This window comes from Gossypium hirsutum, chromosome A05, assembly GCF_007990345.1.
Source record: "Gossypium hirsutum isolate 1008001.06 chromosome A05, Gossypium_hirsutum_v2.1, whole genome shotgun sequence".
NCBI classification, from domain to species: Eukaryota; Viridiplantae; Streptophyta; class Magnoliopsida; order Malvales; family Malvaceae; genus Gossypium; species Gossypium hirsutum.
The window spans coordinates 20,246,305-20,264,365 of record NC_053428.1 but is presented as its reverse complement, the minus strand read 5'-3'; the positions used below and the strand labels follow the sequence as shown (position 1 = coordinate 20,264,365).

Here is an 18,061-nt window from a genome sequence, read left to right as displayed (position 1 = left end):
CCTTCCAAATGATGTGTCTCAACACAAAACACTGAATATAGGCATAAACACATTAACCATATGCTAAAATGCTAATGAAATCTCAACACATACACTGAGTGAGGGAGGGTGAGAGAGAAGAAAGCAAAAAAAATTTAATGAATCAACATGATAGTCGCTTTGAATCTTCACAACAATGCCTGAACAGTGCACTTGACCAACAATATATGATATCAATATAGATGCAATTCATTAAATTAAAGAAGGAAATACAGATGCAAAGAGTCTAGAACACGACAGTGTCAAGCATAGTTCCCAAAGTCTGAACTATGTTTGAGGACATCAAGTTTGAGACGTGTTCCTCTAAGTGCTTCTTGGCATCTTGTCTCCCAACATTTGCTATTGCTAGCTTCTCAGGGGGTAATTCATCTTCCTCCTGCACTGCCTTGTTGTATTTTATAGCTAAATTCAGCATTTCCTGCACGAGTCAAAACAAGCCATCATCATTATGGAAGACTATTTTCGTTATAACAAGAAATTCATTATTTGGAGATCATATTTGACCTTTTGACCAAACATTCTAAATGGAACTTCTTTAATTTGGAGAACTCATTGCCACTTGCAAGGGAATTTCAACACACTTATTAAGGGTTTTTCCTTCCCTTCCAAGTCAATGACCTTTAAGTACCTCATATCAATGAGGGACAACATAAATTCATATATTATCTTACAATTATGCAACCAACGGTTCAACATCATATACTAAGGTGATAACGTCTGCAAAAACCTTCACTCACCTGAACAGTCTGTTCATTGGTTTTCGAATGGGTATCAAAACACCGAAGTGTCAGTCCATCTGTCCACTTCTTTTTATGAAGATTCAATAGCATCTTTTCCTCAAGTTCATTCTTTCTGTAGTTAATGGCTATAGAGTAGTAGTGTCTATTTAGTCCATGGATCAAGGCCTGGCAGTGAAACACAATAAGATGAGATCAGCTCCCATAACAAAGCAGCCATTAGGAAAAACTCACACAGTATTCTTTCAGCACTGACTTGGATAGATGGCTTATTAAGATGCCCTAGATTGGAAGTTGTCTGACGTGGTTCTTGGCCAAGCATCATGGTTTGTGGATTGATCAAACGGAATGCATCAATCACCACCTTCCCCTTAACACTCTGAATTGGGTCGACCACCACTGCTACAGCCCTTTGATTCAAAGCTTCAAAACTCTGCAAGCGGTGGCAGATGTTAGAAACAGATAGGCCACCTTTCACTGACACAACAGTAACAAAAAACAATATAACCATTGAAATGGTCTTCACTTGAAAAGATTGAAACGGAAAAAATAAGCCAAATGACATAGGATAGGAAGAAAGCAAGTACCAAAGCTTATTTGGCCTTGAATATGCACTAGTATAATATTTAATAACCTACATTGATAATTCGAGCCATTACAATATTTATCAACTCTTATATACTCAAATATCTTTGACACATTTTACATATATTTCTGGGAAGGGGGTGACAGAGACGGGGGTTACAAAGCCATGAATTGCAGTAAATATAATGCAGTGTCCGAAATGATACATTAAGAACAGAGTTGTATACTAAGAATTAACACTAACTGGAGTCATTAAAGCCTACGACAGACAAGAAAATCTTCTACACCATAGCTAGTCAACAAACATGTGTATGGTGGAGCACTATGCAAAAAAGGCTAATTGCGACCTGCTGTGTGTTTATGTCGACACCAGAAAGCCAGCAGCCGAATCCTGGATGTGAATGGTACCAACCCACAACCATCTCTGGCCTGCAACAACAAGCATAAAGATCAGCAGTCAAACAAGAGAAACAAGTGATAAAGGAGTACAAAGCAACCTTGCAAAGTTAATACTGGCCAAAAACAGTTATAAGTTGATATGAATAAAACTAGATACTAGAGTAGATAAAACCTTCCAGTTTGTTTGAGCATGTCAAGCATATTCGTTTGGAAAACATGATCCACAGCTTCGACACTAACACCGGTACCACTCTGTGGCATTGCGAAGACATCCACGACACGCACAGTGTACTCATCAACAAACTCTCCCAACATCAAACCCATAACTTCCATGGGAACTCCAGCTCTTCCTATAAAATGTTCAAATCAACCAAACAAAGAAACACAATTACAGCATTCCACTGCAAAAGTTAAACTCTTAAGCCCTAAAATAGAGCGAAATAGCTTACGGTTCTCATAGATAAGTAGATGAATCAGAAAAATAGCATTTATGATTTAATAAAGAAAACCCTAAACCGCAAAATCAAAGCAGTGTGATTTTTTAAACAAAGGCGAAACCCTAGTAGTGAAGTAAATAAAAATAAAAATAATAAAAGATAAAGAATTTCATATAAGCAAATGAGAGGGTGAGGGAAAAATACCATGCTTGAGCATTTTGAGGAGGGCGAGAGAGGAGATATAGACCTGCTCCGAAGAATCAAGGGTCGGGGAATCCGGAGGCGGATGACCCAAAGCGCCGCCAGCACCGGCGAACATCCTTTGCAAACGGTCCAATCCTGACATTATCGATCAGAGTTTTCAGAAGACTTTTCTTTGGTAGCAAGACAAATGAAACCTTGGTGGGGTGTGAAGGCTTGACATATTTTTCATATGTAGAACAAACTATTTCGGTCCAGTCCGGTCTACATAACTTAAAGGGCCTAAGACATGATATCTGGTCTGGAAATATTTGATGGTCCAATGAACTTAAATGTATAAATATATAGTTTGTGCTTAATGGGCTTATTTGTTTTTAATGTTTGGCTCGACCGAACTCAATCACAGCCACCCTGCCTAACCATAACTATCAACACATGATTTTCTTTCTTCTATTATTTCACAAAAAAAAAAAAACAATAAAATTTGTTCCTATTGAAATTTGAAGATGACTTAATAGTAAACAAAGGTTTGCTAAATATATCCTTTTATAAAAAAAATTCAAAACGAAGACTCACTTTCTTGGAAGTTCTATATATTAACACAAAAATATAAGTAAAAATTGACCCAAAAAGAAAAAAGTATACGTGCCGAATTGACCAATATTGAAGCTTGTTTGATTTCTGAAACATATCTAATTGACCAATATTTTGTTTTATCTTCATATTCTTTTTTTATAAATATATATTTTGGTATTTAATTATGTTTGTTGAATTAAATACTTCAACTTGGCTTCAAAGTTTAATTAATACATTATTCTCTTTGTCCAATTAGATACCTATATTTGGCTTATTGATTCAAATTGTTATCTAAACTTATTTTTTTTATCCGAATTAATATTTACGATAAATGACTTGTGTAAACCAATTTAAATTAAGGAGTCAAGTTCATGTTCCAATTTGAACCAAAATGTCAAGTTCGAGTAATTAATAGGATAAAAAAAATTTAAGTACCAAATTAAATCTTGAACCCGAGTTTGAGTACCTAATTTAACAAAAACAAAAAGTTAATTACTAATTTGATACAATAAATCAAGTTTAGGTTCCAAAATGTATATATGTATATCTTTTCTTTTTTGCCAAACTTTTTTTTTTCTAAACTTATTTGATTAATTTATTGTCTATAGTACCCTTTAGACAAAAGTCTGCATAAGAGAAATAAACTTTCAATAATATATCCATTATCCGCCATCGTTTTCTAGCGGAAAATAATTTATCAAATTTTGGCTTCAAATTAAAATCAAGTTGGCCAAACTTTTTTCTACATTAGAACAATAAATTCAAACTCAAATAACAACATTTATGAAATATATTCTTTTATACTTTGGATTACAATCAACTTTGAGCCGTCTATATTAATCTAGTTGTCCGCTAAGATAACTGTTATACACATATTTGTCTTTCTTTTAATTTTTTAATTAAATAATTATAATATATTAATTTTTGAGATTGAATAATATTTTTAATATAATTTACATGTAATTATATTTATTAATATTATTTTCATTCATAATTTTTTTATGTAATTGAAATTATATCTTACTTATTTCACTTAAGCATAGATTTAATACAAAAGATTGTTATAAAAAAATAATTTAGTAAATAGTGTAATACATAATTATAGAAAGTAAAAATAAAACATAAAAATTAGTTTTACTAATATTGTAATAATAAAATACTATAAGAGAGGGTGGCAAAGTTGGTTGTACTAAAGAAAATATGTAGATGCGGTCGCTTAGGTTTCAAGGTTGAAAGAGGTGTAAAATGTTGCTTTTATTTTTTTAATTTTTAAGGACCTAAAATTTTTTTTATCAACTTTTAAGGGATTTCAAAGAAAATTTCTTCAACTTTTAAAGAACTTAAACCTCATTTTATTGTTATGCCTAATATCTTGAAAATGTCAAAAATGAACCCTACTAGTCATTATATAATTAGAAGAATTTTGCAGTTTAGGTTAGCCACATTCCTAACATTATTACATGATGATTTCAGATCTGCAAGTCTGATATCCAAAATTATAGTAAACTTTGACGACATCTTCTTCTTCTTTTCTTTTTAGTTAATTTACATTTTTTTGGGATTATTTTACCTTTGTTTATCCAAATTTCTAAAGTCAATTTTATTCATGAGGAATCTACTAGTTCCTAATTATTCTTGAAAATATATTGTTTGGCATATCCTTCTAATTCAATGATATGTATCCAATCTGTTTCCGCAAACATTTTTTATAAACTTAATTTGTTTTCTTTGGACAAAGTTATTAAAAAAGGAGTTAAACCTTAATTTTAAAAGGGTACATAATCATTAACTCAATTAATCTTATATAAGTACTTGAAGAGAAATAAGGATCAATTTTATCAGAAAATTTATTAGTGACGGATCTAGAGATCAAATATTGAGAGACTGATATAATACTAAAAAAATTAAAAGTTTAATAATATTTTTTTACAATTTAAGGTTTAATTAAAATTTGTGAGATTAAAAATATTTTTTAAAAATTTTAAGAGAATTTAATTAAAATATTAAAAAAATTAAAAGGTATAATGAAAATTTTAAAAAATTAAAATTTCGCAAAATTTTTTGGGTACAAGGCCACTAAGCCACCGTAACAGTCCCCTCTGGAAACATCTACCTATATCTGACATAAACTGAAATAGAAAATCATAAAAATGCCAATGAAAATGGAATATGTCAAACTTGAGCAACGATCTCAAGGCTATAAATAGCAGCTCTTGCATTCCTCAAAGAGTATAGAAAACAAACAGAACATATATCATATTATCACCTCATTGCTCTCTCTCTCTCTCTCTATATATATATATATATATTTTAGTTAAGGCCATCAAAGAAACAATACAAGCTCCTCTTTCTCCCTTGACTAAATGAAACATCAACTTCCCACCTACGGTGAAATAATCACCATCCTTAGCATTGATGGAGGTGGGATTAGAGGAATCATACCAGGAACCATACTTGCTTTTCTTGAGGCTCAACTTCAGGTACAAAATATATGCTTTAATTCTTCCATATTTGGTTTTTGATAAGATGAGCCATGTTCCTATTTGAACTTCTAAAGTGGCAAATTTATATGAACATTACTGCATGTAGGTACGCATGCATTTCATAGTGAGAAACTGCTGTTGATTTGCCATTTCTTTTTACTAGAGACAGTGTAGCTGGCTAGCTATGTAGATAAATGCATTTTTGACCCTTTTTATCTATTTATAGGACTTGTTGATATTGTTTTATCAAAAAAAAAAAAAGGACTGGTTGATTGTAATAGTTATTTGTTTTACGTTTGGTTATTTACAGAAACTGGATGGTGAGGAGGCGAGACTTGCTGACTATTTTGATATCATTGCTGGGACTAGTACCGGCGGCCTTGTGACTGCCATGATCACAGCCCCGAACGAGAAGAATCGTCCTCTTTTTGCTGCAAAAGATATAAAGGACTTTTATCTTGAACACTGTCCTAAAATTTTCCCCCAAGACACGTAATAATCATTTAGAGGCTATATAGAAGCAAAATTGCAATTAAATTAGTATTTTCTCATTTAATGTATTTACGTGATTGTTTTCGTTGGTAATGTCAGGTCGCCATTTGCAGCTGCTGCAAGTTTGATGAAAACTATGGCAGGGCCGAAATATGATGGTAAATATCTGCATAAGCTCGTAAGAGAAAAGTTGGGAGATGCAAGATTGAGCCAGACACTGACCAACGTTGTGATCCCAACTTTTGACATCAAGCAACTCCAGCCAAAAATCTTCTCCACCTATGAGGTACATTTAGCTTATTTGTAGTCTGAAATGAAGGGAGAGTAAGAAATGCTAAGGTTCATTACTGAGTTGTTTCTCTAATCTCTGGTCCTTCATAATTAGCTGAAGATTAACCCTTGGAAAGATGCTTTGCTCTCGGATATATGCATTGGAACCTCCGCAGCTCCAACTTACCTACCAGCTCACTATTTTAAGACCGAAGATTCTAATGGTGTAGCGAAAGAATTCCATCTCATTGATGGTGCTGTCGCTGCAAACGATCCGGTACTCACTACTATTTGGATAGTATATTTTTATTCGTCTCTTTTATGAAATGAGATTTGGATTTCAAGTAATCCTATAACTAAATGAAATCAATAACATGCATGTTTACTAATCCTTGCAGGCTTTAGTTGCTGTAAGCGAAATGACCAAACAAATCGTTCGCAGAGCCCCTAAATACTTTCCAATAAAACCAACAGACTATTCTAAGTTCGTGGTTATATCTTTGGGCACTGGTTCAGCCAAATCGGAAGGGAAGTTTGATTCAGAGAACGCTGCCAAATGGGGAATTTTGGGATGGTTGAGTAGTGAAAACTCTTCTCCATTGGTCGATGTTTTCACCCAAGCAAGCAGCGACATGGCTGAATATCACCTTGCCGCTGTTTTCCAAGCCTTTCAATCTGAAAATAGTTATCTCCGTATCCAGGTATATATAGTTATATACATAATATATAATCCGTTTACATGTTTTGACTCGGAAAAACTAATCCAGGTATATATAGTTATATACATAATATAAAATCCCTTTACATGTTTTGACTCGGAAAAACTAGATTTAACTCATGATTTAAGAACAAAAGCAGGACGATACACTAGAGGGTCCACTTGCATCTGTGGATATTTCTACTAAAGAAAACTTGGAGAATATTGTGAAAGTTGGGGAAGATTTATTGAAAAAACCAGTTTCAAGGGTGAACTTGGAGACTGGTAAATTTGAGCCCTGTAACCAGGGAACAAATGAAGAGGCTCTCGTAAGGTATTTACTGCTATAATTTTCGAATTCTGCATCATATATATTATCTGATTTTGATGCTAATCTTATGCATTATCTTTACCTTCAGAATGGCTAAAGTGCTATCCAAGGAGAAGCGGCTTCGTGACATGAAAGCACCACGTGGAACAACTGCCACAAAATTAAGAAATGCATCAAATTGTTAAACTGCACATTTAGTTACCATTTAGTCAATTGAATATAAATCAGGTGGACTCGCCAGCCTTGAAAATCCCGACTTTGTCTTTCAAAATATTGCTGTTTTCTTTGGATATTTGTGTATCTTTTTTGGCCAAAGCTGTTTTCTTTGAATATAAAAGTTGCAAAATTTGCTTCTTTCTTCTATATACACAACTATATATTGTAATTCTTTGATACCTGTTGAAATAGAGCCAATTCCAGGCCCTCCCTTGGGCCGACTTGAAAAGCAAGATATTACTTTATAAAATGTGTTCGACGTCAACGGTTCATTCATGTCGGTCTAACATTTTAATGATTCGAGTTTAAAGTAAATTTAGTCCGAGTTTAAGATAAATTTAATTCAAAATTCGAAAAAAATCTACTTTATAAATTATCATAATAAATATTAATAATTAATATAATTTTATAATATTACTTAAAATAAAAATAAATGATAATTTTTTATTTTTTAAAAATAAATTAAGCATTGCATATTTATATTAAAAATTTATTAATAAGAAAAGTAATTAATAACAAATTTTTATGTTAATTTATAAAGTGAAATAATTTTTTAAAAGTATTAATTTAATATAAAAAAATTAATATTATAGTTATATATGTGTAATAAATATAAATAATTAATAATTATTACCATCTATAAAATTAAATTTTAATGATAATATGATAATATACTATATCATTATTACCGAAACCAATCACCTAACTTCACCGTAAACCGATATAGTAAATTTGTATATTACTAATACATAAAATAATAATATAATGCATGTAATTAATAATATAATATAATATATAACTATCACTAAAAATATTAACATGTATATAACTATTATTATAATATAGATTATAGTAAAAGATATAATATTACATGATATTGTAATGTTTAATTATCGATACATATATATATATATAAACCATTAATATATTTTATGATATGATATAATATTATATAATATAGTAATAGGGTTAACTTTCAAATGTATGAAAAATATAAAGACTTAAAACATATTTTAACTATTGTAACAATAAACAATAATATACAACAATAAGTAATATATAATGGACTACTATTATATATAACTATTAATATAATATAGATTATAATAAAAAATATGGTATTACATGATATTATAATGTTAATCATTTATACATATATATACATATATATAAAATATTAATATGTGATATGATATAGCATTATATAATATAGTAGGAAGGCTAACTTCCAAATGCATGAAAGCATAGAAACTTAAAGCAAATTTCAACCACTATAATAATAAACAATAATATGTAATAAATAATGTATACTACTATTATATATTAATATTATTATATTATAGATTATAATAAAAGATAGAAAATTACATAATATTTTAATGTTCAATCATTGATGCATATACAAAATTATTAATATGTTATATGCTATATGATATAGCAATATATAATATAGTAGAAGGGTTAACTTTTAGATGTACGAAAAGTATAAGGACTTGGAGCATATTTCAATTAGAATAATAATAAACAATAATGTATAATAATTTATATATAATGTACTACTATTATATATAACTATTATTATATTATAAATTATAATAAAATATATAGTATTACATGATATTATATGTTTAATCATTGATGCATATATAAACTATTAATATATTATATACCACATGGTATGATATAGCATTATGTAATATAATAAGAGAGCTAACTTTCAAATGTACGAAAAGTATAGGGACTTAAAAGCATATTTCAACCAATATAATAATATAATAATATATAATGTACTACTATTATGTATAACTATTATTATATTATAAATCATAATAAAATGTATAATACTATATGATATTATAATGTTTAATCATTGATGCATATGTATAAACTATTAATGTATTATATATTATATGATATGATATAACATTATGTAATATAATAGGATGGCTAACTATCAAATGTACAAAAAGTATAGGGACTTAAAACATATTTCAACCAATATAACAATAAACAATAATATATGATAAGAATGAATATATATGCACTACTCAATTATTATAGTATGTGATATAATATTATATAACGAAATAATATAGTTTATAAGTATTAATATAATAATCATTATTACATTATTGATTATAATAAAAGATATAACATCAATAGTTATGTGTAATTTGTCATATTAAAATACATGTTTATAATTATAACTAGCAATTCATAGAGTATTATTAAAAAATTAATACCTTAATAAAATATTATTTTTTAAAATTAGATTTAAAATCAGAATTGTATTTAGGTATTAAGTTTAATTTCATTTTATTTTGTACTTGAGATTCTGGTTATAATTAGTTTATTTTGAGTTTGGGTAATAATGAGTATATTATTTGGGTTTTGAACTTAGTATAATATATTTGGGTTTTGGAAGAAATATTCTAGAATATGAGTATTAGGTTTATAAATTTAATAAGAAAAATTAAAAGTTATTCAATTGTCAATATAATATAATATAATAATTAACAATAAAAAATAGTTTCATTAATTCATGTAATATCATAAAATAATAAATTTTACATATAATAAATACTTTAATTATTTTATATAAAATAAAGTTAACGAATGTATACAATTTACGCCATTTATAAGATAAATTTGAATTGCGTTGTATGAAATGAAAAATTAAAATATTTATAACTTATAAAATTTTAAAATTATTTAAATTCTTCAAAGCTCATCCAACTTGATTTGATCCCAGATTTGAAAATTTAAATCCGAAAAATTTTAAACAAAAAAAATTTCAAATTCAAAGTAAGCTGGATTCGAGCCAGCCCATTTGGCTGCTCTAGTCTAAAGAATTGAATTTGAATGGGACAGCCTTCTCTTTGTTGTTTGGGCCAAGATTGATTGCCCACTCAGCCTAATATTAGTCGCTTTGTTTTATGAATCAAATTTCACCCTTTTACTATTTAAAGCGTTAAAATAATTAAATTTTTTTTATAATGATCGGATTTACTTTTATTATTTAAATAACATTCGAAATTGATCTGTTTAAGATCATAGGGTTCGGGACTAGATTGATCAATCGGATAAATTAGAATGAAAATCAATTGAGATGATTTGAAACAAGAGGTTGGGGTAGTTAATCCACAAACTAATATAAACAAATTAAAAAATTAATTCAACCAAATTTTTTTTATGTTTTATTTTTAAACATGTTTAATTATTTTTTTAATCCAAATCATTAATTCAAATTTAAAAACCTTAAAACTATTAAAAATATATGTCAAGCTCAAATAAATTGAATTGAATTCAAGTAAGGAAACCAAAATCTAATTTAAGCTCAAATTAATTGAATCCAACTGACTAAATTGAGCAAATAATACAATTTATAAATATACCTGTTGGTAAGTTCTTTCTTTATTGGTGCCAAAATAACAAGATTGGTATGCAAAACCAAGTAATTAAACCATTACATTATATGGCCAAAAAAACCCCATTACAGCTCTATCATAAAGGCTTGAAGAAAAAAAGAAAGAAAATTTCTATTGCCATCGAATTGATTTATTTAACGTATGAGAACAAGGAAACGTACTGTATATGTAATACAGTTTTGCAAGTTTAATAACGTCTAGAATTGGAATTGTTTATTATTAATTAAGGGTGTGAAGGGAGGTTTTGAAGAAAGACCAAACAGTAAATTTGGTTTTGAGTGTGAAAACTAGAAAATGAGATGGTGATATATATTGGATTTCGATAATAAAAAAGTTTTAGACCAATCAAAAGTTTGTTAATTTATTTGTATAAATAGACTTTGTCAACTATAATGTATAAATTACTAAAATATAAAATAGTTAGGTTTAAGGTACCGTAAATAAATAATTAGGTCAATAAGAGAGGAGAGAAAGATTAAAGAAAGAGTTTTTTATAACGGATGAGTTAACCAATTTCAATATTTTGTTATGTCTGATAGAACGACAATGTTTGGATTATTATCATAAGGTTCAAAACTGTGTTGTATCATTATTATTTAATTACTATTGATATAAATGAGAAAATATTGTATGAAATTATAATTTCACGTCATCTTTATCCCTTTTTAATAAGAGAATGATAAATCACCTACCAAGAAAAGGTATTTTGTTTTGGTTCGACCTGTAACCCCATATGAAATACCGGACGGTCTAAATTTAGCAACGCTCTTCCCCCAGGATCCATTTCAGGAAAAAAATAATATGCAACTTCGAGCTGTCAATTATATCCTTTATGGAAATGGCAAACCGACTCGGAGAATTTCTAACACAAGTATTCAACTAGTTCGGACTTGTTTAGTGTTGAGTTGGGACCAAGACAACAAAAGTTCTTTCGCCGAAGAGGTCTGTGCTTCCTTTGTTGAAGTAAGGACAAATGGTCTGATTCGAGATTTCCTAATAATCGACTTAGTGAAATCTCATATTTTTTATATCAGAAAAAGAAATAATCCATCAGGTTCAGAATTGATTTCTAATAATAGGTCAGATCGTACCAATAAAAATCTGTTTTATTCCATTTATTCCAACGCAAGGATTCAACAATCGTTTAGCCAAAATCACGGAACTATTCATACACTCTTGAATAGAAATAATGAATTCCAATCTTTGATAAATTTGTCATCATCTAATTGTTTTCGCATGGACGCATTCAACGATGTAAAATATTACAATGTGATAAAACAATCAATTAAAAAAGATCCTCTAATTTTTTCTACTTTTAGCATTTTTAGTTATATTTGAATTTTTTTAGGAAAAAAAATCTGATTTGTTATTATCTTATTGGAAGTGAAAAGTAATAAAAGTAATAAAAATAAGGTGGAATAACATATTCATACAACTCCTTCTTTAATACAAATATATTTTCATTTTATGTTTGCTTACAACAATACCCCTGCTGTACATGATCCTTGTCCTCAAGGATAAAAATGTAGGAAATCTCTACTGCAAATCAAGGAGTGCAACACCTCAATCAAAGCCCTATTGCCACTTTTACCTATTCTTCTTTTCAATACTCCACCTACCTCTTTCACCATAGCGCCATCAGTACCCACTAATATTCCTCATTTGTTTCTTCAACTGCAAAACAAGGGAGGTAGAGTGTACCTTTGACCTCGCTCAAAACTGTACTTTTATTCAACCTTTTCTACCTTAGCCACCACAGGATAGGTCTCGATGAATTTGGTTGCAAGCTCCTAACTACTGTTCACAGATTGTTGCTTACAAGGTTGCAATTTCAAATGCACCATATCCCCCACATCAAACTCTCTTTCATTTTTCTTGTCAGCCATAGATTCCATTGGATCTCGGGCTCTTTGAAGATAAAATTTTAACTTCTTCATAGTTGCTTCCCTTAAGTATAAGCCGATATCCACAATTACTACCATAGAAGCTCCACCCAAATAGAGACAATGCAAGGGTGGATCTTGACCATACAAGGCTTCATATATACTGTTATATGTTTGGTTTAGTCCTAGGATGTGGTATACAACCACAAAAAAACGAAATTTTTTATTGTCACTAAAAAAATTACTTCTTGTAGTGTCTCTATCTTCATGTGCATTCCAAATAATCTTCCAAATACATGTTTTACCACTTTAGTCTACTCGTCAGTCTTACGATGATAATTAATGGATAATTTGAGACTAGTTTTCGATCTCTTAAAAATTCCTGCCAAAAAGTGTTAACAAATCATGCCAATCTAGCAGCTAAATGGGGAGTTTTAGGATGGTTGACCAGTGAGCACTCTACTCCATTGGTGGATATTTTCATGCAAGCAAGCAATGACATGGTCGATTTGTACATTGCCCTTCATTCTGAATATAGTTATCTCTTAATTCAAGTTTAGACTTGGTGATCTTAATTCAAGTTCAAACCTATTTAATTATTATCTTAAGACTAAAATTGAATATAAATACTTAAAAAATATAATATTTTTTATTAAATTAGAATTGATATGATTAATCAAATTAAGGTTCGATACATAACTCAATTATAGATATCAAATTTCAATAACATCGCGATAAAATTTAAGAGTTTCTTAAAAATATGTAAAAATTCTTACTACAAAAGGTACTAGAACAAGAATAACCAAACCATTAAATTATGTTATGTCTCCATCGTAAATGCTTTGATAATTTTGATAAAAAGAAGAAAATTTTCACTGCAATAGCAGGAAAACCAATGAAAAACGATCCATCGGTTTGATTTTTAACGTTTGAAAACAAGCAAATGTACAATATATGTAAGTAGTTTTGCTAGTTAATTTCATCTAGAATTAGAATTATTTACTATCGATTGGTGAACTGGGGCTTTGAGTAGAGGCCAAGTATTATGTCACACTCACTTCCAAATTAAAGAAGTTATTAAAAATAATTTTTTAAGAAACAATTATAAGAAATATTACTAGCATAATTAAATATGTAATTAAAAGCTTGTGCAGCTTTACAATTTTGCTGCCTCTTAATTTTGATTTGCCAGATATTATCAGCAAATTTGTAATGGTTGATAGGCATATTGACGTCTGAAAGTTATAGTCAACCTCGATGATTTCCAAATCCTTTTTTTTTAATTAAATCTAATTTTTCTATCTTTCGACAAGTTTGCTTGAATAAAATAAGAGAGAAATTACTTACACTTGTGATTGGGATATTTGATTGGATTAGGGTTTGAATCTCTAACCATTACCATACTCACAGAGAAAATCTAGTACGAATGGAAGGTAAGATCAGAAATTGAATTCGGATTAACATAACGTAGTTGCAAGTTCCAAACTCGGCCTCAATAAATACCTTCCCCCCCCCCCCCCAATTACTTGCATGTCTCGCAGTATGTTAACTTAGCTATACCACTTGTTCATATCCTTTCTCAATCTCACAACCCTTAATTACAAGTCTCTCACCTTCCTCCATGGAAGGAATTCCTAAACATATTATTCCAAAATTCAACTTCTTCACGGATAGCCCGAGATCACCTTGTCAACCTCCCACATATGGGAATTTGATTACTATTCTTAGCATTGATGGAGGGGGTATCAGAGGGCTTATTCCTGGAACTATACTTGCATTTTTAGAGTCTCAGCTTCAGGTAGCTAACCTATCACTTGCATTTTTTATTCTTGCTTACTATAGCTGGGAATGGGATTCATGCATATATATAATCTCTCATTAATCCTTCCCTGGTTAAGGTTAGATTGGAGCTTTTATCATCCATATATGTTGCTTTCTTCTTATGAATTTTGGGTTTTTGGCTATATACAGAAGCTGGATGGTGAGCAAGCGAGATTGGCTGATTATTTTGATATTATTGCTGGGACGAGCACTGGTGGCCTCGTCACTGCCATGCTAACTACCCCAGATCCCAAACAAGAGAATCGCCCTCTTTTTGCTGCCAAAGATATCAATGAGTTCTACCTTGAACACTGCCCTAAAATCTTTCCCCAAGATAGGTAAATCATTATTTTGTAAATCTCTTCAAGATGAATATAATTAATAAAAATAATTTCTGAAGTAATTATTAAGATGATTTGTCTTGTTACTTCACAGTTCTCCTTTTGCACCAGCTGCAAATGTGGTCAAATCACTAATGGGACCAAAATATGACGGTAAATATCTTCATGACCTTGTGAGGGAAATGCTGGGAGAAACTAGGTTGCACCAAACCCTGACGAACGTTGTGATCCCAACTTTTGACATTAAGCAGCTCCAGCCAAAAATATTCTCCACCTACGAGGTTCATTATTTACTACTTATAATGGAAGAAAACAAGGAAATAATTTTCATTTTTTCTACTACATTTTCTAGTGTTGTTTGGAATTATTATTAAATTGCCATCATGCAGGTAAAGACCGATCCTTGCACAGATGTTTTACTGTCGGATATTTGCATCGCAACATCAGCAGCGCCAACTTACCTTCCTGCCCATCATTTTGAAACCCAAGATTCCACTGGTAAAATTAGAAAAGAATTCAATCTTATCGATGGAGGGGTTGCTGCTAATAACCCGGTACTGCACACATCAATAGCTAATTTACTTTAACATGATGGGATTTGCGTTATTCGAATTATTCTTGTGAAAATCTGAATTTTGTTGCTCTTTCAGACTTTAGTTGCTATAAACGAAGTGAGCAAAGAAATCCTTCGAGGGAATCCCCATTTTTTTCCAATAAAGCCCACTGACTACACTCGGTTCCTGGTTGTATCTTTGGGGACTGGTTCACCCAAATCAGAAGAGAAGTACCATGCTAATCGAGCAGCCAAATGGGGAGTTTTGGGATGGTTGACCAGTGAGCACTCTACTCCATTGGTGGATATTTTCATGCAAGCAAGCAATGACATGGTGGACTTTCACATTGCCGGATTTTTTCAAGCCCTTCATTCTGAAGATAGTTATCTCCGAATTCAGGTTTAGATTTTTGTTCAAATCATACTTGGTGATATTAACAGAAAATTGTCTCTTAAAAATATGTATGTATGTATGACTCAAGGGTCAAAATCATGCAGGATGATACACTCTCTCAGCAAATGTCAACTTTGGATATTGCTACCAAGGAAAACCTTGAGAATCTTGTGAAAGTCGGACAAGAATTGCTAAAAAAACCTGTTTCCAGAGTGAATTTGGAGAATGGTCAATTCGAACCAGCTGGCACGGTAACAAATGAGGACGCTCTCATCAGGTATACACAACTTTTTCGTTGCCTGTTTCATGTAGGTTTTGTTTTTCTTCCTTCACACATAATAATAATCTACAGATTATTAATCCACAGATTAGCAGAAGTTCTTTCCATGGAGAAGCGGCTTCGAGACATGAGATCACCTCTTGGAAACTTTGCGATGAAGGAGAATAAAGGATGCGCTCAGATTAATAACACAATGACCTAATTTAGTTAGTTTTAAACGTAGGTGGTCTTCAATGCAAAGTCACGTAGAATTGCTAGTAGTTAATGATGATGATCTAAGTTGACGGTAGACGGTTAATCCCATACCAAGACCCGCCTTTATCAAGTCATTACATAAGTCGAAAATGAAGTGTGTCATTATATATTTATAATCATATCAAAATATTAATCCGTGATTTACTTATTAATTAAATGTGTCATTTTCAACTCGTTTGATCTTCTTGCCTAAATGAAAGTGTTTTTGCAGAGGCAAACGTGAACCAACTCCTACTTCTATCATTATTAGTAATATTACAACGTTGAATTTGTCATTTCTACATATGTAATGACATAATTAATATTGCTGTGCTTGAAATAGAACCGATAAAGATGACAGTATCTGCATACGTAATATAGCCACCATTTTTATCTAATAAAGTGGTTAATGAAGTGCAGCACGCTGCATATGTTGGGTGGAAAATGTTTTACAAAAAGAAAATGTTAAATGTTAAAATAATAATGAGAGCAACAAAGTCAAGAGAGGAAAATTTTTAGCCTTTTTTCGCTAAACCAATGGTAATATCCATTTATCGGACGTTAAAGTTAACGTTAAGACTTGGTTCCTGGTCTATTTGGCTTGAGCTAATGCGGGTGTTGGTGGATGCCTTCCATAATATTTAAATAAGAGAATAATGTGTTTCAACAAAATTGAACTCATGTTTTTCTACATTAGTAACAATACTGTTGCCAATCAAGCTAAAACTCAATCGGCAAATCTCATTATGTGTATTTTTTTTATTAATTTATATGAATATAAAATGACAATAATACCCCATTTAATAATATAACTTACTTTGTAAAAAAGAATATTTTTTTTTAAAAAAATTCTAACTAAGGTATTGCTTGATAAACTAAAAAATTGAGTGTAAATGTTGAATATTTAAATATCCAGTTTAAATTTTGAAATTATTTGATATATTACTTAAATTTAATTACTAAATATAATTAGATTTTTTCATTCTACGCTTTATCTAAATTCAAATTTTAAACATAAAATTTTTGTACGATAATATAGCATAAAAATAAATAAAATTAAATTAATTATAAATGTTCTCGATTAAGTGATAGATAGCTCTTATTTATTTATTATTTCCAACATTTTATTTATCAAAAAATCTTCTTTTAATTTATATTATCAAACATCTATAAAAAAATTATGAAAAGTTGGAATATATTGATAAAATATTAATTATAAAGAAGTGATAAAAATGTAAAACAATGTTAGTTTTACGAAAAACAGGGTTGAGGAAGTTGCTACTACCGTCATGTCCTTCCACCCTTCAAACTTGCCTCCTAATTTGGGTCTACCCTACCCCTCCAAACTTGCAGACCTTTCTCCTACTACTCTTCTAATTTAAAAGAAGTAAAAATGATTTAGATGACAAAGAAAGCTTTAGCCCCGTATGAATCACAATTTTTTAGTGAAATTAATTGCTTCGAAGTTTCCCATTTTCCACAAGCGTTTGACGCTGTAATTGTGGAGATCTACGAGTTAATTTGAAAGTATTCATGGCTTTTAAAAGTACAAAACAAGAACATTGATAAAAATAAGTTGAAATCTTCGTATCAGTATTGTTGCAAATTTTCAGCGCATGCAACACAAGGTTGCTACGGTTACAGCAACAACGTATATACTCTTC

General features: G+C 30.3%; 3 protein-coding genes across 3 annotated transcripts; 2 read left to right on the top strand and 1 right to left on the bottom strand.

Moving 5' to 3' along the window:
* Positions 1 to 109: 109 nt before the first annotated feature.
* Positions 110 to 2,655, bottom strand: LOC107958106 (26S proteasome non-ATPase regulatory subunit 14 homolog). Its single transcript, XM_016893779.2, has 6 exons — positions 2,402 to 2,655; positions 1,933 to 2,110; positions 1,709 to 1,790; positions 1,033 to 1,209; positions 777 to 944; positions 110 to 457 (listed from the first exon to the last, which is right to left on the bottom strand). The coding sequence occupies exons 1-6, from the start codon at positions 2,541 to 2,543 to the stop codon at positions 266 to 268; spliced, it is 939 nt and encodes a 312-aa protein (XP_016749268.2). The 5' UTR covers positions 2,544 to 2,655; the 3' UTR covers positions 110 to 265.
* A 2,568-nt stretch (positions 2,656 to 5,223) lies between these two features.
* On the top strand, positions 5,224 to 7,610 carry LOC107961291 (patatin-like protein 2). Its single transcript, XM_016897461.2, has 7 exons — positions 5,224 to 5,454; positions 5,768 to 5,949; positions 6,049 to 6,235; positions 6,335 to 6,496; positions 6,618 to 6,920; positions 7,078 to 7,250; positions 7,336 to 7,610. Exons 1-7 carry the CDS (start codon positions 5,338 to 5,340, stop codon positions 7,430 to 7,432), a joined length of 1,221 nt encoding a protein of 406 aa, XP_016752950.2. The 5' UTR covers positions 5,224 to 5,337; the 3' UTR covers positions 7,433 to 7,610.
* A 6,652-nt stretch (positions 7,611 to 14,262) lies between these two features.
* On the top strand, positions 14,263 to 16,604 carry LOC107958104 (patatin-like protein 2). The gene is made up of 7 exons (XM_016893777.2): positions 14,263 to 14,572; positions 14,746 to 14,933; positions 15,031 to 15,217; positions 15,326 to 15,490; positions 15,587 to 15,889; positions 15,988 to 16,160; positions 16,251 to 16,604. The coding sequence occupies exons 1-7, from the start codon at positions 14,396 to 14,398 to the stop codon at positions 16,363 to 16,365; spliced, it is 1,308 nt and encodes a 435-aa protein (XP_016749266.1). The 5' UTR covers positions 14,263 to 14,395; the 3' UTR covers positions 16,366 to 16,604.
* Positions 16,605 to 18,061: the final 1,457 nt, after the last annotated feature.

Excerpts from the sequence above, each read along its gene's own strand:
- LOC107958104 (XM_016893777.2), top strand. The coding sequence starts at position 14,396 with ATGGAAGGAATTCCTAAACATATTATTCCAAAATTCAACTTCTTCACG. Across the intron at positions 14,934-15,030 it reads AAAATCTTTCCCCAAGATAG|TTCTCCTTTTGCACCAGCTG; the intron begins GTAAATCATTAT and ends GTTACTTCACAG. Across the intron at positions 16,161-16,250 it reads AATGAGGACGCTCTCATCAG|ATTAGCAGAAGTTCTTTCCA; the intron begins GTATACACAACT and ends ATTAATCCACAG.
- LOC107958106 (XM_016893779.2), bottom strand. The coding sequence starts at position 2,543 with ATGTCAGGATTGGACCGTTTGCAAAGGATGTTCGCCGGTGCTGGCGGC. Across the intron at positions 1,210-1,708 it reads TCGACATAAACACACAGCAG|AGTTTTGAAGCTTTGAATCA; the intron begins GTCGCAATTAGC and ends CACCGCTTGCAG. Across the intron at positions 458-776 it reads CCAATGAACAGACTGTTCAG|GAAATGCTGAATTTAGCTAT; the intron begins GTGAGTGAAGGT and ends TGACTCGTGCAG.
- LOC107961291 (XM_016897461.2), top strand. The coding sequence starts at position 5,338 with ATGAAACATCAACTTCCCACCTACGGTGAAATAATCACCATCCTTAGC. Across the intron at positions 5,455-5,767 it reads TTCTTGAGGCTCAACTTCAG|AAACTGGATGGTGAGGAGGC; the intron begins GTACAAAATATA and ends GGTTATTTACAG. Across the intron at positions 7,251-7,335 it reads AATGAAGAGGCTCTCGTAAG|AATGGCTAAAGTGCTATCCA; the intron begins GTATTTACTGCT and ends CTTTACCTTCAG.